Source organism: Aptenodytes patagonicus, chromosome 3 (assembly GCF_965638725.1).
Source record: "Aptenodytes patagonicus chromosome 3, bAptPat1.pri.cur, whole genome shotgun sequence".
Taxonomy (NCBI): domain Eukaryota; kingdom Metazoa; phylum Chordata; class Aves; order Sphenisciformes; family Spheniscidae; genus Aptenodytes; species Aptenodytes patagonicus.
Genome location: NC_134951.1, coordinates 65337968 through 65362305, shown reverse-complemented (window position 1 = coordinate 65362305; position 24338 = coordinate 65337968). Strand labels below are relative to the sequence as shown.

The window sequence follows — 24338 nt, the reverse complement described above, 5'->3', positions numbered from 1 at the left end:
AAATGCAGTTTGGGGATGCCTCTGACCTCCGTTGGGAGGGAGGTTTGAGAAGATTGTTTTGTACACAGGTATTCCCACATCCAGATTGCACAAAAGCCACCGCTCTTATATTTGCACAGTTAATAGTATGCTTGTGCAATTGCTGCAGCAGTCTTGCTTGCCCAGCCCTCAGGGCACCCCCGGAGCCCCTGGCTTTGCAAAAGGAGCACTCCTGTTGATTTACAGCTTGTAGACTGGCCAGCTCTAACCCCCAAGCCTGCAGGAATGGGGATCAGAGCTGTTTTCCTATCTTCATGACTTTTTCTCATAGAAATCTTTTCCCTTTGGGAGTGGGGAAAGGACAGCCCCTGCTTTGGCACTCGTCTAGGAGAGTAAGAGCGGGTAGGGGGGGCTCCCTGTCTTCTTAGAATCATTAAGGTTGGAAAAGACCTCTAAGATCATCGAGTCCAACCGTCGACCCAACACCACCATGTCCACTAAACCATGTCCCTAAGTGCCTCATCTACACGTCTTTTAAATACTTCCAGGGATGGGGACTCAACCACTTCCCTGGGCAGCCTGTTCCAATGTTTAACCACTCCTTCAGTAAAGACATTTTTCCTCACATCCAATCTAAACCTCCCCTGGTGCAACTTGAGGCCATTTCCTCTCATCCTATCGCTTGTTACTTGGGAGAAGAGACTGACACCCACCTCGCTACAACCTCCTTTCAGGTAGTTGTAGAGAGCGATGAGGTCTCCCCTCAGCCTCCTTTCCTCCAGGCTAAACAACCCCAGTTCCCTCAGCCGCTCCTCAGAAGACTTGTTCTCCAAACCCTTCACCAGCTTCATTGCCCTTCTCTGGACACGCTCCAGCACCTCAATGTCCTTCTTGTAGTGAGGGGCCCAAAACTGAACACAGTATTCGAGGTGCGGCCTCACCAGGGCCGAGTACAGGGGCACCATCACTTCCCTACTCCTGCTGGCCACACTGTTTCTGATACAGGCCAGGATGCCATTGGCCTTCTTGGCCGCCTGGGCACACTGCCGGCTCATGTTCAGCCGGCTGTCGACCAGCACCCCCAGGTCCTTTTTCGCCAGGCAGCTTTCCAGCCACTCTTCCCCAAGCCTGTAGCGCTGCATGGGGTTGTTGTGGCCGAAGTGCAGGACCCGGCACTTGGCCTTGTTGAATCTCATACAGTTGGCCTCGGCCCATCGATCCAGCCTGTCCAGGTCCCTCTGCAGAGCCTTCCTGCCCTCGAGCAGATCAACACTCCCGCCCAACTTGGTGTCGTCTGCAAACTTACTGAGGGTGCACTCGATCCCTTCATCCAGATCGTTGATAAAGATATTGAACAAGACCGGCCCCAAAACTGAGCCCTGGGGAACACCGCTCGTGACCGGCCACCAACTGGATTGAACTCCATTCACCACAACTCTCTGGGCCCGGCCGTCCAGCCAGTTTTTGACCCAGCGCAGAGTACACCTGTCGAAGCCGTGAGCCGCCAGCTTCTCTAGGAGAATGCTATGGGAGACGGTGTCAAAGGCCCTACTGAAGTCCAGGTAGACCACCTCCACAGCCTTTCCCTCATCCACTAGGCGGGTCACCTGGTCATAGAAGGAGATCAGGTTGCTCAAGCAGGACCTGCCTCTCATGAACCCGTGCTGGCTGGGCCTGATCCCCTGGTTGTCCCGCTCATGCCTTGTGAGCGCCCTCAAGATGAACCGCTCCATAATCTTCCCTGGCACCGAGGTCAGGCTGACAGGCCTGTAGTTCCCCGGATCCTCCTTCCGGCCCTTCTTGTGGATGGGCGTCACATTGGCAAGCCTCCAGTCGTCCGGGACGTCCCCCATTAACCAGGACTGCTGATAAATGATGGAGAGCGGCTTGGCGAGCTCCTCTGCCAGCTCCCTCAGCACTCTCGGGTGGATCCCATCTGGCCCCATAGACTTGTGAGCATCCAGGTGGCGTAGCAGGTCGTTGACTGCTTCCTCTTGGATTATGGGGGGTTCATCCTGCTCGCCGTCCCTGTCTTCCAGCTCGGGGGGCCGAGTACCCTGAGGATAACTGGTCTGAATAATAGAATAATATAGAATAATAATTCTATTAAAGTAACTCTTAAATGACAAAACTGAGCATGGGAGAATATTTTACCAGATATACCATTCTCATATGGTCATAAGCCATCCGTGCAGACCCCTCTCTACACAGCCAGCTACTGAGAAGGTGAATGGCATTGCAAAGGAATTACAAGGCTTCCCCATACAAATATGGGTCAGGGCTGTATCACAAACCTGGGGAAAAAAAAAAAAGTGATTTCTTGCCAAAAATATAATGAGCTAGGCTAGTTTAAAAGTTAAAAGCATGATTTTGGGTCCTCTCATTTGGAAAGCACTGGGTTAGGCAGTGGTTAGGGCAGTAAACCGAGGAGCAGAAGCGGTGTAGGGAAGGAAGGGAGAGATGGGGAAAAAGTGGTAACTCCCGACTAGGAAAGTGATGGTGAATATCTGGGACTTGGCTGGGACAGCAGTCTTTTAACCCAGTTCAGACACAGTAAGAACAGGACATGTGTGGCAGCCCGAACACGCTTCAGATTGTATTACATAAATTAAAATCTCTTACAATGATAACTTGCCATTAGCATTGGAATTTAGCTTTCCCACGAAGATTTTTTTTTATTTAAAATTTATGTCCTGCTATCCCCTGCTGATGTATGATGAACAGCTACCGTGACTCTGATGTCTGATCGCCATGGAGTATTGCCCAGAAATTTCTGTACCCAGTTCACAGCTCCGGGTTGATCTGGCAGGTACCTGCAGATAGGACCGCGGGTCCTGCCTTGAAGACTACAGGGCCTGAGTACCCACCACAGCTTTTGGGAAGCTGGTCAGGCATTTATGGTTACCATTTAACTTTTCCATACAATTGCCCTTCTTGTCTTGAATTTGACTTTTGGTGTTGCAGTTGGGTAATATTTTTATTTACAGATTATCTTTTTTACTGTAATTTTATATATTGGTGTTTACAGGCCATGATCAACTCATTCTCTTACCTTTGACTCAAAGCTAAGAAACGGAAGCAGGTTTTCGAGGCCTTTAGTGAGTCTTTCAGTCATTTTCTATATATTTTCAGTTTCTTAACTATCTTTTCAGTGTGTGGACCCTGGAATAGGGGGAATAGCACAGCAACGCTTGTTTCCTTCCCTGGAGGCACAGCCAGCTCTCCTCTCTCTCATCGTTTCACACTGGGGGTTCCTGCTCAGTAGATTATTTAGCATGATGCCTCTGTCTCTTTCAGCATCACTGCTTCCAGGGTGCTTTTTTATCATGTACCTGTGACTTTATTTTTTTCTACACTTGATGTTGTGGTCTTGCATTTTTGTGTTCCTTCTTCAGGTCTGCTTTGTGTCCCCTGAAGTTAGTGATCCGTTGCTGACATCACTGATGTCAAGAGATTGTCATTTGTTAATACTAAGGATTTTAATTTCATTGCTTTTGTTCATATTCCTTTTGACTTCATAGTAAGAGTGCTTGTTATTCTAGGTTTGAAACTTGACAAAAGCATCTATGACCATGATAAGGAACTCAACAAATCCAGGAGAAAAATACAGACATTGTACTGATGACTATGTTAAACACCATATTTTGGAAATCTTATAGTAAAATTACCTTCAAATCAGCAGGCAAGACTCTTGTTCCTCAACCTGTGTACTTTACATGCATACACTTTATATATAAATTCCACGTTTCAACAAAACTTTTTTCTTTCCTTAAATACAAGCCATCTTGTGTGTGCATTAAGTGTTTGGGGGTGTGTGTTATATATATATAGGAGCAAAATGTACTGCATCAGTTCGGAGTAAAAAAACTCAGCTTGGAAGTTTTAGAGATGGGTAATTTTTTTCCACCAAGGAATGTTTTCCTTCTCAAAAGCAAGGTTACTTCTCCTGTTTGCATTGGGAATTTACCACGGACTTCAGTGGAAACAGGATTGGGTTCAACAGTTTGCTGTGTTGAAAAATTCTGGAAACTTTTATGTGATGGTGTAATTGCGAGCTAATCTTCATAATTTGTTGGGAAGACAGATGCTACTGTTATTGTCCAAAGGATGCAGTACATTTGGCACCCTCTTTCTGCTACATGGGAAGACAGATGCTACTGTTATTGTCCAAAGGATGCAGTACATTTGGCACCCTCTTTCTGCTACATTTTTGTTTCTTGTGTGTATTTATAGCTTTGACTGGCTATGCAGGCTGTTTGCATGGAGGGTAGGGCGCAGGGATGCTCTCCACTTCTGCAGAACAACACATTCCCCCAAAGGCATCAAGTCCCACCTTCAGCTCTCCTGTTTTGTGTTTGTTCTGCTAATTTTGACATAAGTAAGAGAGGGAAATTAAACCCAGAGGTAAGTTATGCTCTCTGAATCCAGCTGTCCAATTGGGAAAAAAGTAGAGATTGTTCATTTAGATTTAGAAAACTGGATGCCTATTGAGCTTCGTGAAGGCTGCACAGCTTCTTATAAAAGTCATACAGGTTGAAAACCTATATCCATCAGTTGGTTTCTGAACTATACAAGACGGAGAACAAGTAGGGACCAGGAAGCGCCTTCCTCCCCTCCAAGAGCAGCTGTGTTGGCTTCCAGTCGGTCAAATCGACACATAAGGTGCAGAACAGCAGTTACAGGCTTAAACTGCTGCTATGAAGATTAGCCACCTAACAGAGCTTTCTGTTGGGAAGAATGGTGATGGATTGGAGTCGATTTTATGCAGAGGAGGAAGGAAAGAGGAGAAGAGAAGAAAATGTACACTGACAGACATCCTGAAGGGGAGGCTAGACAGGCATCTCCTGGGTCTGACACAGGTAAAAGCTGATCCTGCCCTGGAGTTAGGGCTTGGCTTAGATCGTCCCAGGAAGTTAATTCTCACCTGGGAAGTGCATTACTCTGATAAAGACTCTAATTTTGATTTTAGACAGTCTGTCTTAAGAAAAAAAAAAATCCACAGGTCTACTCTCAATCTGACAATTATTTGACAACTTGCATTATTTATTTTTTTTAGTAAAAGAGACGTTAATATTAAATTGTTATTAACCCATTAGCATATACTGTCTCTCAGAAATTTAGTATTATGTGGAGATAGCAACAGACAATATTTAATTAACCAATAAAATCTATTATAATCTCTCTACAACCTTGTCATAAGCAGTAAAAAAATTAGTTGAATAACCTTGGTTTTCTAGATTTGTACTCATGTCTGAAATTTCGAAGACACAGCAGAGAGAAGCAGTTCGACTCTATTTTTTCCCACTGGTGTCATTGGGGTGAAGGTACACCCGGCACCAGTTGTTGTTCTTCCTGGGGCTGGCTGGCTTCCTGCACTCTGCCTCTGCTCCAAATAAATAGATTTATCCGGCCATATGAGAGGAAAAATATGGGAGGTGCTTTTTAGATGAAGAAATATTAGAAAAGAGGAACTATTTTATAACGTTTAATCCATCCAGATGTTTTGTGTAATCACCAAAATCTTTGAAATATTACTCAAAAATATGGATGGAATTTTTAATGGGACTATAAGAAACCAATTTAGAGGTGTACCGTAAACCACCCAAAACCAGAAGCCTCACACTCCTCGTTTGTTTTGAAAAGTTAATGTATGCAACTCTAAATGCTGTTGTTTTAATTTTTCAGCTATAATTTGTGTGCATTTAAAGTTAGAAAGATGTCTCTCCAAAATATATACTGTTTTCATATCCATTATACATAATGAATTACTCATTAATTCAGGCCTACACGTTACATCTGTAACACCTGTACATAAACTAAACGTGGCAGGTTTCAGTGCTGTGTGGAATACCCAGGTTTAGCAGGTGGTAGCGAGTTCTGGGAAATAAGGGAGGCGCTTTGCCTCCTGGTGCTACCCCATTGAGGATGCTCCTAGGTGTTGGTAGGAGCTGGGGAGCAAAGGGCAAAGAGATGATGCCTCTCTATTGTTCCTTAATGAGTCAATTAATTATGAAGATTTAGCCTGATTATGGGTAGTGACCTAACACCTGATTTACCCGTGCTGGTGTGTTGTGGCATTGAGGCATTCTTGCTAGAGAGCAGCCCAGCAGAGCTGCCTGTTCTATCTGCAGGCAACAGGATATCCCAGAGACATACAAAGGTTTGGTTTCAGCCTGTTTCTAATGTCTCCTGTGCTCTGTGGCATACTTTGGGTTAGACGCCTGCTGGCTGTTCTCTTGTGCAATTTAGCTTATATGCAGGAAATCCATGAACACTGATTATACATTACTAGTTAATGCAAAGTCTTTTATAAATGTTTTTGTTGTGGTTTAACCCCAGCCAGCAACTAAGCCCCACGCAGCCGCTCGCTCACTCCCCCCGGTGGGATGGGGGAGAGAATCAGAGGGGTAAAAGTGAGAAAACTCGTGGGTTGAGATAAAGACAGTTTAATAGCTAAAGAAAAAGCCACGCACCCAAGCAAAGCAAAACAAGGAATTCATTCACTCCTTCCCATGGGCAGGCAGGTGTTCAGCCATCTCCAGGAAAGCAGGGCTCCATCACGTGTAACAGTTACTTGGGAAGACAAACGCCATCACTCCGAACATCCACCCTTCCTCTTTCTTCCCCCAGCTTTATATGCTGAGTATGACATCATATGGTGTGGGATATCCCTTTAGTCAGTTGGGGTCAGCTGTCCCAGCTGTGTCCCTTCCCAACTTCTTGTGCACCCCCAGCCTACTCGCTGGTGGGGTGGGGTGAGAAGCAGACAAGGCCTTGACCCTGTGCAAGCACTGCTCAGCAGTAACGAAAACATCCCTGTGTTATCAACACTGTTTTCATCACAAATCCAAAACACAGCCCCATACTAGCTACTATGAAGAAAATTAACTCTATCCCAGCCAAAACCAGCACAGTTTTATAAACTACCTAGCCAATAGCAACACCATCTTGCTAACAGAGGGAAACAAGAACTCTGTTCTCACCTGTGAAAATGAAATGAAGCTCCTTTTATTTACCCTTTTAATTTAATGATTTCTATCACCATTGGAATGAGCTACATAAATCCAGATTTTGACATCAATGTGGTGCAAGAGGGTTAGAGAAGTAGCTTGCAGATCCAGCTGGAAGCTTGTTACGGTGGGAGAGTAGCTACGCGGAATAAACCCAGCTTCACTGATGATCCTGTTTGTGTTCAATGTAGATGGGGGACCGAGAGCAGCAAGGTTTATGGGTTGAACTTGATGTTGTCTCCGAAATGCTGAGCCAGCAGGACAAGCTCCTAGGGAACATGACTACCAGCACAAGTAAGAGGAGCTGGAAAACTCTTCTGTCTTGATCCAAGGCCAAGATTGCTTTGAGAAGAGGAAGGTGGAAATGTTCCACCTGTGCTTCCGCCAGTGTCAAACATTTCCTCGGGCACACGCGATGACCTGGCTGCTCTTAAACACTTGTTTTAAACCTTCAAGTTGGGAACAACTGTTTTGTCTTAACCTACTTGATTAAGATGGGAGAACAGAGCATCGTGCTTATTTTATGTATGTTTATTGAAGCTGCATTTAGGAGAACAGCAACATGGCCATGTAAATACACCAGAAGTTGTGTGTTTACTGTTTCTATGCGCTCCTGTGTTTTTTTCTGAAAAGATATCAAAGGCATTGACTAGCTCTGAGAGGGGAAGTATATGGCTCCATTGTCTCTTCTGAAAATGGAAGCCCTCCGAAAATGAGATATTAGTCAAAGTGGGGGTACAAGCTCGCCAGCATTTCAGTATGTATTTTTTCTGGAATTTGCTCTATTACTTCATCTTTTGGTCTTTAAAGTTTTATTTTTCCCCTTGTCCTTTTTCCACTCCATTTCCAAAATACTTGAAAATTATTTTTACATTGTAAAGTGGAAAATGCCTACAATTTAATTGATTGCTGTAAACAGAGTAACTGCATGAAGGCTTTTATAAGTCTTTTTAATTCTCTTTCTATGCATTTTATGTACTCGTTTTGCTTTTTTTTTTTCTCTTTTGCTGGGGGTAGTAGAGAAGACGACAGTTGTTTTTGCTTTCAGATTGGCATACAGAGGAGATACAAATTCTTCTTATGAAGTAATATACATTAATCACTGGAGCTGGAAGCAATGTTTGGCACCAGTGGGTACAGAGGTGGAGCATTTCTACCTTTCTGTTCTTGAAGCAGCTTGACCTTGGCTCAAGTTAGGATAGTTTTGGAGCTCTCCTGTGCTATATTTTAAATGCTCTGTTAATCTCAAACTAGTATAAAGACTAGTGTGCTTTCAGCTATTCTTATGATGAGTTTGGACTCATGTCGGTTGATGTTTTAAATGACTTGCCTGAGGACAGAGAAATAAAATCAATATTAGAAATAAATTATTTCCCCAATCCTCTGCTCGGGGCACCAGCAGAATGATTTAGTTTTCTTTTCCACACTGGCAGGCTGGTTTCTGCAGACATTGCCAAATTTCCAAATACCTTGACTCAAGTTCATAAAAACTTCTTCTCTTGGGAGAGAAAATTGGAGGGCAAGAGTTTTATTAGACCAGTTGGAAAAGCCGACAGGCTTTACAGCAAAGAGTCTCTCATTTCTCTTGGTTGTGGTTTTTGTCTTTCCCTTCTTTTACGAGTACCTCTGCAAAAGGAGGCACTTAGCTGCAGTCAGTCGTGCAGTGTAATACTGGGAGCTGATTCACAGCAAGTGCCTCCAGGGGATACCTCAGCAATGACATTTCTACACGGTAGTATCTCCTCAGGTGTGGGGAAGCATTCATTCCCTTTCATTTTAATTTAACCCCATCCCAATTTAATTACTTTTCACTGAGTGTATCTGTTCTGGCACTGATGTTCCCTATAGTGGAATACCTTTTAACATATGTACCTTTAAGTGGAAGTACCATTTTAAAATGGTTACTTCTGCTTCATATATATCTTTACTAAGTTAATGCACATGTAATTACAATTCTACCTGTCTGTCCACTTATCTGTCACACAGGGCATACACAAAGTTTAAATGCTTTTTGCACAGGTTTAATAGCAGAATTTTTTTACAGTAATTGCTACGTACTTATCCTCACAGCATTACTCACAGGTACTTGGTGCCACACTTGTATGTAATGCATTTGCATGCATTTCTTGCAGGACCCGAGAAGGTCCTTGCACAGACGGTTTCAAATGTTTCTATACTAATTAGATAAGGAGTGTCTGGTGCAGGGGTGGTTTTTAGGTAAGCGGTGTGTTCGAGGGAGACAGTCATGTTGTTGCTCTAGCTGAAACCCAGTGTCACTGTTGGCTCCAACTGATTTTTAAGATTTGTTTCTTACACAGCTTAATTAGCTCATTGGCTGAGGGCCAGCTTTCTTCTGGATAGTCACAGGTTGTTTCAGCTGTGCCATGTTCTTTCTTTCCTCACAGTTTTGGGAATTGATGGGTGAAGTGTCTCGTACAGCAAAGTGCACTGGTTTGTATCAAAAGATATCTACGTTCTTAGCAAGTTTTTAACGCTTTATAGATCTTGTGCTTTTTTTCTCAAATATTTGTGATATGAACAAAAAAGTGCCATTTTTTAATTGGTACTTTAGTACATGAACCATGCCGTGCAATAGTGCAAGGGAGCAACTGGCAAGATCATCTTCAGTAATGGTAGTAAGAGATTTTTAAAAAGAAAACCACTCACCGAATCTTTCTGTGCTTGGTTAGGTGACTGCCTTCCTCCAGAAGAGAAACGGTGTGATTGAGTTCAGCCAAGGAGAAGGTGGTAATCTGATGTCACCCTGTGCTCCTGCCAGCAGCATTACTTCTAGACCAAGGCTCAGATTTAGACTGTGTTTTCTTCATGAGTTTGGTCTCTTAATGATGCAAAAAATTTTTGGTGAAGTCACCGAAGTCTCTTAATGCGAGTTTTCAGAATTGTACTACTCTGCCCACAAAGTGCCTCTTCTAACTCTACTAGGAAAGTTTTACTACATGAGTATTGTTCTTAGGATTATAAATAGCAGCAAGTTGAAAAAGGTTGGTTTTGTCACAGTATTTGTAGATCAAGTGCACAGCTCTGCAAAACCATTTGGATGGTTTGTTTTAATGGAAAAATATCTGCTGGAGATTGGAAAGCAATAGGGCTGCTATTCCTGCACTTCTACTAGTCTAAACAGCCAGCGTGACAGGGTGAGCAGGGATGCTGAGTGCAGTTCCATTGCAGGAAGACAGGTTACCAGCACCCCCAGGTTTTGGTAAAGGGTCACAAGGGCTTTGGGAATAAAGGCTTCAGAGCTGCTGAGAAGCAGCAGACTGACCCCCGAGCTGTGCGGAGAGGAGATCATTCAATCCCACGGGAGATTTCAAGAACTCTAGTATTGTTTCCATTCCAGCTCTCAGCCTCCAAAATGTCATTTTTCTCCACAAAAGAAAATAAAGCCCGGGAACAATCTGGGGTTAGCTCCAGAGCCATGTAACAGGGACATCCTGGCCACAGGCTCTGCCAGCACAGGACACTAGCATGTCGGGCTGTGCGGGGGCTGTCCACCCTCCAAGGCCCTGCAGCTCACCAGAAACACCAGGCTGTTTCCCCCAAGTGTTACCACTTTTACCAGACCCAGTACAAGAAACCTCTGGCTTTTCTGAGATACCGCAGTTTGCCCAAGTCACTAAACGATCCTGCTGTCTTGGCTTTTGGCTGAATGACTGGAATGATCTCAGCCGACCCCAAGTTTGAGTTCATTAGAGCCTGTTTTTCAGTTTTCTGTCTGTGCCTGTTTGCTGTAAGAGGAGCAGGGAGTTGGACGGAGGTGCAGGGGGTGGAGGCCAGGCTTTCCCTACAGGGAGCTGTGCAGCTCTTATTGACAACAGCCTCTACGGTGCACACCTACCTCCAGCTCTGCTTCCCTCATGGCAGCCGCATCCAGACTGGCTGGGGAACACTACTTCTGCTTGCTGTGCTGTACAGGATAGTGCACTGTATGGGATATTCCGTCATCCTTAACCTATGTAACGATATCCCATGTTGTGTACAGGCTTCTAAAATGTTGTCAGTACCATCCTTACCAAACTGAGACATCATGGAGTACTTTAAAGTGAGTATTTTCCATTATTTTGTACAAACACTTATGCAACACATGCTATAGAAAGCACTAGTTAGACTTTGGTACCCACTGTTGTGGTTGACAGGCAGCGATCCTCCTACCAGATGTGTAATTCAATCGATCTTTCTGACAGTGAAGTTGCCGTACGAGCTCATCATGTCCACATGATTGAAACTTTATCTCAGGGTTTCTGTTATGTAAGAGCATAATACGCAGTCTTATAAGAAAATTAAGAAAAAAGCTAGTTTTAAGAAACATCCTTCCTTCCTTCTTTGTCCCTGCCCCCAGAAAACATACTCTTTTGTAACTGTCCTAAGGATCCCTTCTTTAACACACGGTTTTACAAAGGGTGCGTCCCCCAGTTGAGTGCTGAGGTCATACCTTTGGCCGTGAGAGGTATCGTGCACTTGCAATTTCTCCTTAAATTAATCCACATCCACTTGTAGGTGTTAGCAATTTTTTAGAAGATAATATAAACACTCAGCATCTCACCATTTTCTATGTTGTCAGTCATCTGAGTTTGTACCTTTGAAGTTACTGCTATAATTGGAAGAAAGGTCACACCAATCTATTCCCTTTAAAAATTATTTTCATTTCACCAGTATCTAATTACTGTTTTTCTCTCATTTCTTATGATGTTTTAGGTGAAAGTAATTTTTGTCTTATCATTTTTTAAGCATTTTCTTTTCTACAAGTTGTTTTGTGGTTTGATGTATTCCTCACATCACAGCAAGTGGTGATAGTCTGGAAGCCCCAGTGACATTTGTGAAATATTTTAATGCAAAAACGTAAAAAGGAAGCACTATTAATTTCCCTTACGTACTAGTTTGATCGGTTTTCATTTCAGTTGAGTGCCAGCCTTTCTCTTTCGTTTAAACATGAACAAAACACAATTCAAACAGCATAACTTCATTTTAAAACTGATTTTGTACTGCTTGGAGCTTTCAAGGGCCAATACAAGGACTTCTTGTGGACCACGACTTTCCCATTTTGGGGGCTATGCTGTCTTTCCTTTCCATCCAGATTTGCAGGGGGCTGGGGAACGTTCCTCCAAAACCATCTCTCTGATCTTTACTCTCCTACCGAAATGGCGGTGGCGGTGCGCGGAGGGGAAGTGGATGCAGCTTCTCTTACGGGTGTACCGGGGACCGCATGGCCGGGCTGGCCGAGGGATGGTGGCACCGGGGGTGGGTGCGGGGGTGTCAAGGGACGCGGGTGGGGTTTTCAGCAGTGCTTTTGGAGCCGTGTTGGTGCAAATCACTCTGGGAGTCCCCTTACGGAGCAAAAATAACTCTCCCGACGGGGGATCTCCTTCTTAGCCATCCGTCCGCGGCACCGTGCTCTCACGCTAAGTGAAGAAGCGGCTGAGAGCTGGAAAGCGCTCGTTTGCCTCCGGGCTTCCTCCCGCGGACTTCTTCCACCGGAGTTAAAGCTCCCGTGGGGGCGGGGGGGGTCCCCAGCGAGCAGCGGGGGAGCCTCGTCCGCCTCCTCCTCCCCGTTTCCCCGTCAGGAGGAAGATTTTCGCTCGCTAACGCGAGCTCCGAGCGCCTCCCCGGGAAGCCCCCGCGGGAGCCCGGCGGCCGCGGCGAGCGCACGGCAGGTGCTGCCGGCGCGGCCGAGGGCTCGGCCCGGCCCGGCCCCGACGGGCGGCGCGGGGGAACCGGGGGCGGCCGCCAGCGCCGGGCCGGGGCGGGGAGCGAACAAAGCGGCTGCCGAGGGCGCGCTGCCCCGACGGGGCCGGCCGGCACGGTGCCGCCCGCAGCGGGGGCGGGGTGACCGGGGCACCCGGCCCCCCTTCGCCGCACACGCACACGCACACGCGCGCCCGGACACACGCGCGCCCGGGCACACGCGGAGACACAGGCAGCCGCCGGTGCGCGGCGGGAGGATGCGGCGGCTGCGCCCCTGGGCGCTGGTGCTGGGCGGGCTGCTGTGTGCCGCCGCCGCCGCCGCCGCCGCCGGGCCGCCGCGGAGCTACCCGCACAGCGCGGTGCTGGACGGCGCGGCCGCCTACCGCCTGCGCTGGGGCCGCCGGGGCAGCGCCCTGGCCTTCCGCCTGGAGGTGCGCACCCGCGGCTACGTGGGCTTCGGGCTCTCGGCCAGCGGCGGCATGGCCTCGGCCGACATCGTGGTGGGGGGCGTGGAGAGGGGCCAGCCCTACCTGCAGGTAAGGCCCGGGTCATTCCCCTGCCCGCAAGCCGCCGGCGCCTGCCGGGGGAGAGCGCTCCCGGCACCCCGCTCCCCGCCCCGCGTCCCGGGTCCTCTTTGTCCGCCCTGCTGTTTCTTTCTCGGGGCGCCCCTCTTTCCCTGCCCCTCTTTCTTTTGCAGCCTCCTCGCCCCTCATCTCCGTACCTCTTTGCTTCTTCCTTCCAGCTTTTTGGTTATTCCTATTGTTCTGCGTTCCTCTCCCCCTGGAGGAGCTCTTCCTTTTCGGTCCGCTCCCTGCCTACCTTCCCTCTAAAATTCTACATGGGTTTCGTCAAAGGTGTCAGGTTTCCTTCCTCTTTATCCAGAAAACGCAACAGCCCTTTTCTCTCTCCCTGGGCACTCTCTCCCTGCCGGCCCTCTGAGCCTAGACCTGAGGAGGAGAGGGGAGGGATGGCAGTCTCTCCCAGCGAGGTGCGGCATCTTTCCCCTCACCCTGCCGTAGCTCATCGGTGCAACCAACAAGTGACGGAGCTTGGCCGTCCTGCTGCCACCTGAGCTTCAGCTTTGTAATCCCCCTGGTATGAGGGTGCGATCCCACTGGCTTCCCAGCCTGCTGAGGTACTCGTCTGCTGGGGCACAGCCGGTGCTGCTCCTGTCCTTGGTGTCACTCCTCTTCTCACCTGGAGGTGTTTTGACCCAGATATTGAAAAGGACTTACAGAGTAACCGCTGGGGCTCCTGGTACTTGTCCTTGGTCTGCTAAAGCGACCTCAGAGGAGCCCAACTGTATTGGCATAATTCTCTAGGTATGTTTCTGTAGTTGTCTAGATATTGCCGGGGCTACAGCTGGGAACAGGAGTGTGGGACATAGGCTCCACTGGTGCTTCCAGCGAAGCATCCCCTCCAAGAGGCACTGGTGGCTGGTGGGGTAGGAGCCGTGAGAGGGGAAGGGACCCACACCTTCGGTCCCCTCTCAGCGACCTGAGATCCAGCCTGGAGGAGTTGCTCTGGGGCCGGGGGAGCAGGGACACCTTGTCCCACCGGTGAGTGAAAGGGGAATCGGGCCCGGCATGACAACTTGTCGCCCCCGGTTGCCTGAATAATAACTTTTAGAGAGGCAATTCAAGAGCAGAGCAACACCCAGTTGTTGGAGTATGGTCTAGGAGAAGTTGTCTGTCTTTTCCTCATCGTGTTAGGACTAGTTGATCTTTGAAGCTGCTGCTTAAATTTTGCAAGATTTTGCTTTAAGAATATAGATATTTACCAGCATTTCATCATAAGAAAACTAAGTGCTTAATATGCTCCCCCTACTATTTGTCAAGATTTTATAAAATCAATCCTTTTCCAGAAAAAGGGAGTTTGTAGCATAAATTTTTTTTTTTTTTTCTTCCTCCTATTAGTTCACTGTGTGAAGTTTAGGCAAATATTTGTTTTATCTAATTTCAGACTGATGATTTTCAGAATATTTTTTTCTCCATATTTCAAAATGAAGATAGTTTTTCCAAAAACCTCAGTCTAAATAAATCACTAATGATAATAAAAAACCCAACCTATTCTGGTTATGAAGCAATGAGCTCTTAGCTCACAGAATGTAAGGCTTGCTGGAGCCTTACATTTCAGAAGATACACCTATTAACCATTAAAAGAAACACAAACTTTGTGCTTGGTTAGTTCACAGATCCTGTTAGGGTAAAGCACGCCTTTTAGAAAGGCATCCAAAGCTAGTGTAAAGACATCCAGTGATAGAGGATCCATCACTTCCCTTGATAGTTCACAGCAATGGTGAGCCTTTGCTATTCCTGATTTCCAGTATTAGTTTGTCTGGGTTCAGATTCCAGCTATGTATTTCCTCTACTATAGTAAAAAGTCTACTCTCCCCAAATCCCACCTCCATAAAGTTATTTATATGCTGTAATCAAGTCACTCCTCAGTTTTCTTTCGCATAAAATAAATAGATCGAGCTCTTTAAGCATCCCACTGCAGGACATTTTCGCCAGCACTCAAAGCACTTTTGTGGCTCTTTTCAGCACGTCTCACAGGTTTTCGGCATCCTTTAAGAATGGCTTCATACACGTTTCATTCTTATTCCAAAGATTTTATTCACTGGCATCCCATGACAAATACAACTGAGAGAGAAAAGGGAAGGACTGTAGCAAGCACCTCCTGTTAGAGAGCACCTGATATTTTTCCTGAAACACTAATTTAGCACATGAACATCTGCTACGCTAAGTGCTATGAGTTATTTTGTTGCACTTTTGAGTAGGTAAGGCACAGAAGAAACACTTCTATCTGTTAAGCTTGCTTGCAGCCGGAGGTTTTCTTCATTTTTTCTTCAGTTCTAGGCAGCAAGTTTTCTTTTTAAACTGGAATGATGTCTTTTAAAAAGTTGCTCAGTTTAAATATTTCCCTACTTGCACCAACAAGGAAAGGCCAGAAACAAAGATGATGGAGAAACAAAATTTGTGCAAAAGCTTCTTCTGGCCAGTCAGCAGGGTCTGCTATAAAATGAGTAACTTGTTCTAGAATGCTGTTTCAATAATGTCTAATTCTTCCCTTTACTGGACACACAAATACAGTTAATATTCTACAAACACGTTCTGTGTTAAGTGTATATCATCACCATTTACATTATTTACTACTAAAAAAGATTTTTTCATAGATAGTAACCTTGAAAGTATGTGGTTTTATGCCTAGCTGCACTCCATAAAATATGTACACTCTATAATGAAAGAACTTACTTTTCTTTTCGGTTTTAGAAATATGTTTTTATTCCATGATCATCAGTCGGAAAATGTGCATCGTGGTCTAAACTCTTAGAAGGGTCATTTTTTGGTTTCTTTGAAAGTTTTGAGATGCTTGTTCGTGGCCTGATTTTCAGAAGATGTTCTGAAACACCTTTATAGCCTTTCAAGTGGGCATTGAAATTGCTAGTCTCTTGGGAGAATTTAGCCTCTTTTCCCCCCCTTGAATTCTCTCTCCTTCTTTAAAAATAGAAAGTGTTCTCGGAGGAAAGAGTCCTCTTCTGGGAGCAAACATGTAAATGTAGTTAGACTACAGCCGTCAGTAAAGGTAAAAGCAGATACTCCTTAGTCTGTGGAAGATCGGTATATTGAGGTAGAGGAAAACTTCCAGATAGTTTTCAGAGAAGAGAGAAAACATTTCCTCTGGCATTTATTCTTCATCCTCTCAGAGCAAGTGGATGCTATTTGCACTGTCAGCAGGCAGTGCTTTCCTTGAACAAATCTGGTGACTCAAAGTTCTGGATATCCAAGACTGGGTTTTACTTTCTCAGTTTTTAGGTGTATCCTGAAATTGTGTGTAATGAGGAGTTATTTGTTTTGGTTTGCTTTTCCGTGCTTGAGCTAAAAGGGTGTCTGGCATAATAAGTAAAGGCTAAAATGATTTGAAAGTCTGAGGTTTAGTTCTCTCTAAATACATCAAGGTGAAAAGTGTTTCGATGTCGTGAGAGAAGAACAAACCTTCATGGTGTACCAGAGTAGTTTTTTGGAGAGCATTGAGCGATCACAGAATTATACATTTATTATCCTAACATTTCAGAAGTTAGGTATTTGGAATGGGAACCTAGACATATTTGGGGAGGATGTAGAGGACATAGCATGAATACATATATACATACATGCATAGCTTTACTGTATTGTCGTGAGGGAGGCACCTCTACCAAGCAGAGGGAGAAAAAGAGGGTGATCAGTGAACAGCTTATTCTAGCATGTTACTGAGAGCCCTGTGGTGGTGACAGAGCGGCAGATTATGCGGGGTTTGGGTAAGCGTGTTTGAGAACAAGTAGAAGATACCAATGGGGGCTGGTGTTGGAAAGCTGGGAGCTGCCTTTGTCTCTATAGGAATGGGGTGGACTTGGAAGGGGAGTTCATACTTAGCAAAATGTTACTTGAAATGCTGCCATGGTCACTTGCAGCATGTGTTACTCTTTATAAAAGTTCTTGGGGCAGCCTTAGCTTTTGCATCTAGTTTTCTTTCCTCCTTCCTTCCTTCCTTCCTTCCTTCCTTCCTTCCTTCCTTCCTTCCTTCCTTCCTTCCTTCCTTCCTTCCTTCCTTCCTTCCTTCCTTCCTTCCTTCCTTCCTTCCTTCCTTCTTTTCCTTTCTTTCTTTCTTTCTTTCTTTCTTTCTTTCTTTCTTTCTTTCTTTCTTTCTTTCTTTCTTTCTTTCTTTCTTTCTTTCTTTCTTTCTTTCTTTCTTTCTTTCTTTCTTTCTTTCTTTTCTTTCTTTCTTTCTTTTTCTTTCTTTCTTTTTCTTTCTTTCTTTCTTTCTTTCTTTCTTTTTCTTTCTTTTCTCTCTCTCTTTCTCTCTTTTTTCTCTCTTTCTTTCTCTCTTTTTTCTCTCTTTCTTTCTCTCTTTCTCCTTCTTTTCTTCCTTTCTTCCTTTCTTCCTTTCTTCCTTCCTTTCTTTCTTCCTTTCTTCCTTCCTTTCTTCCTTTCCTCCTTCCTTTCTTCCTTCCTCCCTTCCTCTCTCTCTCTCTCTCTCTCAAATGCATCTCTTTTGTGCTTATGAATTGACACAGCATGCATTTTCATGCTAGACCCATGCCTTTTCCTTGGTCTCCACCCCTGTCTGGAATTGTGCATCCCCACCCACAGCACGTAGCTGCTGAGAGCCCCATTTTGGGGAGAGTAATCCTGCTTGATGAATGCCTATTTTGTGCAAGTTATACAAGAGGGTTGCATTGTTAGAATCTTCTGTTGAACTCCCACAAAAATAGTCCCTACTTAGGGTGAATAGTGACTGTGTGTCACTAAAAAGTACTTTATTATTCATTACAGCCTTGCTTGTTAACTGTCACCCAAACTAAAGAATATCTGTTATCAAATGTATCCCATAGAGTTAGCTTAATTGCTCATAGGGAAGTACTTGGAAGAGATTTTAAAGGACAGAAAACAGTGAGCATTCTCTGCACTTAACGATATGCTGCTTTTAAGTGCACTCATGCCAACAGCAACAAAAGAAGTGTTTAGAAAACAACTTGAAAGGCACCAAGAGAGAGATGCAAAGTGAGTGCCACACTGACATATCTCAGTTGGTGCTTTGTTGGAGGTATTTCATGCCTTTGGGCATTGGGGCAAAATCTCCAGATGACTAATGAGTCCCTCTTGGCTTCCATGTGGGGCATAAAGAGACACTCCAGTGTACATCTCCGCTGGCCGGGTGCTTTGTAGTTCCCTTTCAGAGGTACAATAGTTAGGACAAGGAAGCAACAGTTGGTGAACAAAAGATGAGAAGAACTCTGTAGCTCTTCTATTTTGCAGGCTTTGGGGGGCTGTTTGGCAAGGTTTTTTTGTTCTTTATGGTATTTTTTCTTGTCTTTTGGATTTTGGGAACACCAGGAAAATGAAATTTTCTTACAGCTCCCCAAAAATAAGTGCCTGGGGCAGGATGGAAATGTAGCCACCATGAGTGATGCAAAGGCTTAAAATAAGGGGGGGGATGATTTCGTTCTCGATATAAACAAGTATCTTAGAAGTAGGAGAGGAGGAGGGGAGATTTTTGAAGGCACATATTGAGATTTTGGGAACAAGTGTCACTAAAAGTTGTGCTCAAAAATCCCTTAAGTGTTTTTAAAACTTCCTCATAATTGAAGTAATTAAAGTATTTAAACCAAGAAAACTTGTACTGGTTAAACGTGGCTCCTGTGTAAGAAATGTTTCTTGTGATAAAGTATAGTTGTGAGATTGGATCGCACATTATCTCCTACTTACAGGTTTTCTTCTCCTTAAAACACATTGCTACATGTTTTATCTAGTCTGTTTGTGTTAGGGCAGCCTTTAATCTAGCTTTGTAGATTCTGATAGAACTGGAATACAACCTCTTAAATCAACATTTATTCTTGATGTAAAGACTCGGGTGGGTCCTTGGGACTCTGCTGCAAAGTCAAATTATCCACGCTGATATGCGATGTCGTATTTCAACTTCTAACTGCTCGTGCTTCTTACCCCTTTGTGTGGTAAGTTAGAGAGCTCTCCACATTTCAGTGTTTTTCATCTGCGTGTGGAGAAAGCAGTATTTTTGTATCTCCCAGGAATGCCACAAAAACCAAGGGGTGTCACTGCCGGCTGTAGGCTACCGGGAAGCCGCCCCGGGGAGCATTTAGCTAGATATAAGAAATACACTGAAGTGTATTCAAATGACTTACAGTTTGAATGAGGAAAGATGTGTCTCTAAGTAAATAATTGTGTTTCATGTGTAAAAAATACACACCCTCTTTTTGCAAAGAAAATATATGTACGTGTACACACACATACATGCATTATCTGTTTCTGTAAACACACAAGTGGAAAATGTGTGTCTTTGTGTATATGTGTATGTCTGCATTTAAAATACAGACACACCCACAGTTATTTGCTATAGATAAAAATTTTCTGTCCTTGTTAAAGTTAGCAGTACATGTGAAGTAAATAAGCCACATTTACTCCAGTGTAATTCAGTTTAACTGGAATTGTACCGGGAATTGTGTACAGCTTCTTGGAACTGCCTGCATGAGTGAGAGCCAGGCTTCCTAGCAAGGAGTGAATCACTTCATACTAATCTGCTGTGTAGGTAAAAATAAATAAATCAACCAGTAAATTAATTACAAACAGACTGCTCATAGGGCAGCAGCTGAACTTACTGATCCCAGGTACTTTAGGAATTTCTTGCAACTGCTTGATTGCTGTCTCTGTACCCTTTCCGTGGATATTTTTTCATTTGAGGCCAATCCCAAGATTGGATCAGTCAACTGAAATGCTCTCAAGGTATTCTTATACAGAGCAGTGATGCTTTCAGACTCCTGCTTCGTGTTAGTTTGCTGTGGGTGAAAACTAACTGTTTTCCCCTAACATAAGAGCACAGTAAGATCTTTGCCTGAAACTCAAGCTGAAATTTATGTGAGGTTGCAAAAAAGTTTGGTTTGCTTATTTGTAAACTCATGCTCTGTTTGCTTCTTGCCAAATACAATGTAAAAACAGCTTCTTTTTGGTGGTAACATCCAGTGTGTGCTGGAACCATAAGCAGCAGGATTCCATCTAAATTGAATGCAACAATAAGAAAGAGAAATGTTAACCACAGTTATTTTTTTGGAAACCCAGAAAGGCATAGCTTGGTGCATATTTCAAACAAACGTTTTGGTCAGTTCTTTTGCGTACTGTAGCAATTTATCCATCCTATTTATACTCAGATAGAGCCCCTCCTGCGCCAACTTTCATCTTGGTTACAGCTTCCCGATTCCTTTTGCCAAACTTGTCTTCAGCCCTGGTCTTAGACATCAGTTTGGTAGTTTGGGGATGTTCAAAACTCCATGGATTGGCTACAGACCATAGGTTAGGACTAGTTGCAACGCAGCTTGTTTTTCCTTCATTTCCCATTCCTCGCTTGTCCCTTTACTTGCTTGTAGGTGTTAAATTGCTGCTGAAATGGAAGCGATCTCCTGGTTGGAGAAGGGCAGTGTGTATAAATCCTGGCGGCAGAGCTGCTTGCAAGCTGAGCCTGCAAGGCGATTGCTGGACGGGGCCACAGTTCGAGGGTTATTTTATGCTTCTTGAGGTTGAAAGGTGCGGTATATAATTTAGGATGGGAAATGGATATCATAACCAAAACAATCTTGTACATTGTAAAGATCTGGGGAGGGAGTCCCATAAACACCTGTTCAAGTCTGCGATGACAGCTGGTGGTGCTTTCGGGGTCAGGCTTCCCTCTGCAGCTGTGCTTACATTCTCGAAGGAGAAACCGGTCTCTTCTCACATGCTTAAGAAATTTTTCTCCCTGACTGTTTGTCGAGCAGCAATCAGAAACCATATATGCCGCAAAACATTTTTTTTTTAAGACAGAGAGAGGTTAATGGTATCTGAAAAACAGTATAACATGATCGTCTTCACATCTGGAAAAGAACATAACAGTAACTTGTGCTGTCAGGAAGATTTTTCATTTTCCATATGTTGTTTCAACTTCTAGGTAATGTGAGGAAGGAGTACATACCTAATTATTTGACTGATTGCACAACTTAGTCCAGAGTTTAAAATGCCATTTTATGCAATATTGTCAAAGGGAGTACAGAAACTTCAAATGTTTTACATGTAAACAGTTTACATAAGCAAATTCTGAAATAAAAATAACATCTTTGTTATTATCTAGCATGACCAATAACACTTCTGAAACTTTGTTTTAAACACTTACTATTTAAATAACCAAAATGACATATTCATACTAGAAAAATATAGTCGTTTCACCCTTATCTTCTCTTTCTGTAATGCTTACACTACTGTAAAGTTGGTGTGACACTTGAAAACTTTATCTTCATTTAATGTATGATATATACTTTTGCGTGTATAAGAAACTGAAGAATCTAGATGCAAGTGCCAAATCAGTACATAAATCCATGTTGTCAGGTTTGTGCTTTTGAGTGTTTCAGAAATTCAGTTTTAAGGACTAGATAATTATTGTAGATCTCTGCTGGGACTCCATGAAATTTGGGGGAAATTTGACTTCTATCAGTATAATCTGTCCTACAAAAGACACAGGTTTTCTAGCTAACTGTATGGGGTGGCAAAACCAAATCTCTGTAAAAGAGGTTGCCACATTAGACCCTTTTCCTACCTGGTAGGAGGAATAAACTGTTCCAATACGAGGCACATTTCAGACCATCTGTGATAGATATTGAAGCACTGTAATCATGTTGATGAAAATGTCACACTCCTTTCTCTACAGAATTCAGTGAGTGAAACTTGTGAATTTAGATGAGTTCTGTGTTACAGTAGTCTGGCCCTGAGAAAGTTTCGCACCGTATTTAGATATCCTCAGTTCAGCTGAAGCCCAGATGCCTAACGTCCCCTCGCTGGCCTCTGGTGGATCCATCCTCTGTGCTGTCCTTTGGCCTTATAAGTCACTTTTCAAAGGCCTTCAGAGGTACCCAGCTTTCTCCTTTGACTGGGCACAAGTACTTAAATGGAGTGTAGGCTGTCCAAATGTGGTGGTTGTGATTGCATTTGTACCATAGGAGCAGGGCTTTAATTTATTCTTATTTTTCTACTCTGAAAGCAAGCATAGGAGATGTATAAAGATACAGACGTATATCTATATAGATATATCTACAACTAACTTTTTTTTACTTTTCCAAGATGCTGCTGAAAAGGATGTGGCATCACATTTTTTTAGTGTGTCTTCATTTTTTATAAGCTCCTTTTGTTCTTACGTTTTGTGCACAAACACGTGTCTTAAAGGCTTTTAAACTCTGATGAGTAAATTGAGCAAAGCCTGCGTAGTTTGACTTAAAATCTTCTCTGCGAATAGAAAGAGATCAGTATGTTTCCTTGGCAATGTGGCCTTATTTTGTTTTAAAACTGGTAAACAAACCATTTTCATGTGAGAGGTTGAGCAATTAAATTCTGAGCTGTTCAGAAATTTTTTTGTTACATTATTTGATTTTATTTTTGTGATGAACATCTGAATAATTTTCAACAAAGGAAATAAAAATAGTAATAGAGACAGTTCGCTAACTCCTAAATAGCTCTTGGCAAGCGTACCCACACTTGAGTCCTCTAGGGCACTGCACTCAGTGGAGTTGTAGGATTTGGGGAATAAATGGACATCTCTCTCTTCCTGAGCACTACATAAATTTGCTTCCCAGGTATTCTCAGCACCCTGATATTCGAGGGCTGTTTCAAGGTGGCGTGTATCAGGCAGAGAAAGTAAGTAGAGACAAGGAATTCGTTACTTCACAGAAATTTTCACATGGGAAAGATTAACATTAGTCGGTCAGATTAGCATCTACCCACAAAATAATTTAAGGTGAGTCACTGAGCGAGGTGCTGTTCAGCGTCGACAGCAGAGGTAGGCAGCGAGCGCCCAGGCAGGCAGCACTGCGAGCGCCCAACGCAGCTCTCCTCCCGCGGGGAGCAGCGTGGTCCTCTCCTGGGGCCAGGGCTTGGGGACCACCTTCCCCAAAGCATTTGCTGGCAGCCACAAAATGAGCCCCTCGCAGTGAGCCAGAGCTGTGACCTGCCTTTGACTGTCATCCAGGCGAGTGAAATAATTACACTGACAATCACGTTATCAAGGCACATCTGAGCTAATACCTTAATTACACAACTTCTTTGAGTTATTTTTGCATTCCCCCCACAGGATCATAGAAGTCACGGCTATATTACAAGAGCTTTTTTTGGTTACGGCTGTGTCCTCTAGACTTGTTAAGAAATGGTGAAGTTTACCAGCAAAATATTTGAGCGTGCACACCTAACTTTGCATCATATTTCTGAGCTTTTCTTCACAGTGGTTTCAGGCAAAGACTTTCAACCTGTTCACATGAGGAAAAGCTATTCTTGAATTTGTGTTCCTCAATAATTCAATGTGTGGGTGCTTATTCTAATACAAGGGTGCCTTCCTCCAATTCAATGTAACATTTCAGCAAAGATATCACACTTTAATAAGAGCTGATGTTCACAAGGTTACATTCCTCGTCCAGACAAGCCCTTACTATTTTTAAGATGGAAGCGGAGATTCCATGGAGGAATGTTTTCAGAGCAGGGATGGTATCGCGTATAGACATACACTGCCTCTTTCCAAGCTCTGATGCAGGGTTAAAGTGGAGCATTTTGATCCCATAAAGTACCCATCTTCAAGTACCATCCCAGAACAGGCCCATTATTTTCCTCTGGAAAAGCAAATCCAAAATTCTTTCTCTAAACAAACATAACTCATCAGTTCCCTTTCTTTCAGCATACAACTTCAGGTCCCAGACCCCTCTTTTGCTCTTTTTGGTGATTATTTTTCCACATGTGTATTCTTTCACATATGTACTCATTCATTTGTAGTTGTGAGAAGTGCTGACAGGAGAAGAAGGACTCTTTTCAGTACATTTCAAAACTTTTGAAATTTGGATTTGTTCCAGAACTGAAAAAATCCAAACTGTTTCAGTAGTTTTGGCAAGACAGAATTAAATCTGAATATATTAATACTGATAAAAAATGGTCAGCTTTTTACCCCTTTCTTCCTTGAAACTGCATCATGACTGAAATAATTTTATACAAATTTTCATCCAAATTAATATACCTTAATGAAATGTTTGGGCGTGCAGTTATTTGTACATCTATAAAAGGCAGACCAGCTTGTGAACTCTGACCGGTGTGAACGTGG

At 43.9% G+C, this 24338-nt stretch overlaps 1 protein-coding gene across 2 annotated transcripts in view; it reads left to right on the top strand.

Annotated features, from left to right (window-relative positions):
• MOXD1 (monooxygenase DBH like 1) overlaps positions 1-24338 on the top strand; it is an 81451-nt gene that overhangs the window by 16962 nt on the left and 40151 nt on the right. The window contains exon 1 of one of the 2 annotated variants that reach the window (XM_076333622.1): positions 12947-13225. The exons of the other annotated variant lie outside the window; for it this stretch is intronic. Coding sequence (XP_076189737.1) covers positions 12947-13225 — 279 coding nt within the window. Of the gene's footprint in view, positions 1-12946; positions 13226-24338 lie in introns of those variants that run through there. 2 annotated transcript variants of the gene reach the window in all.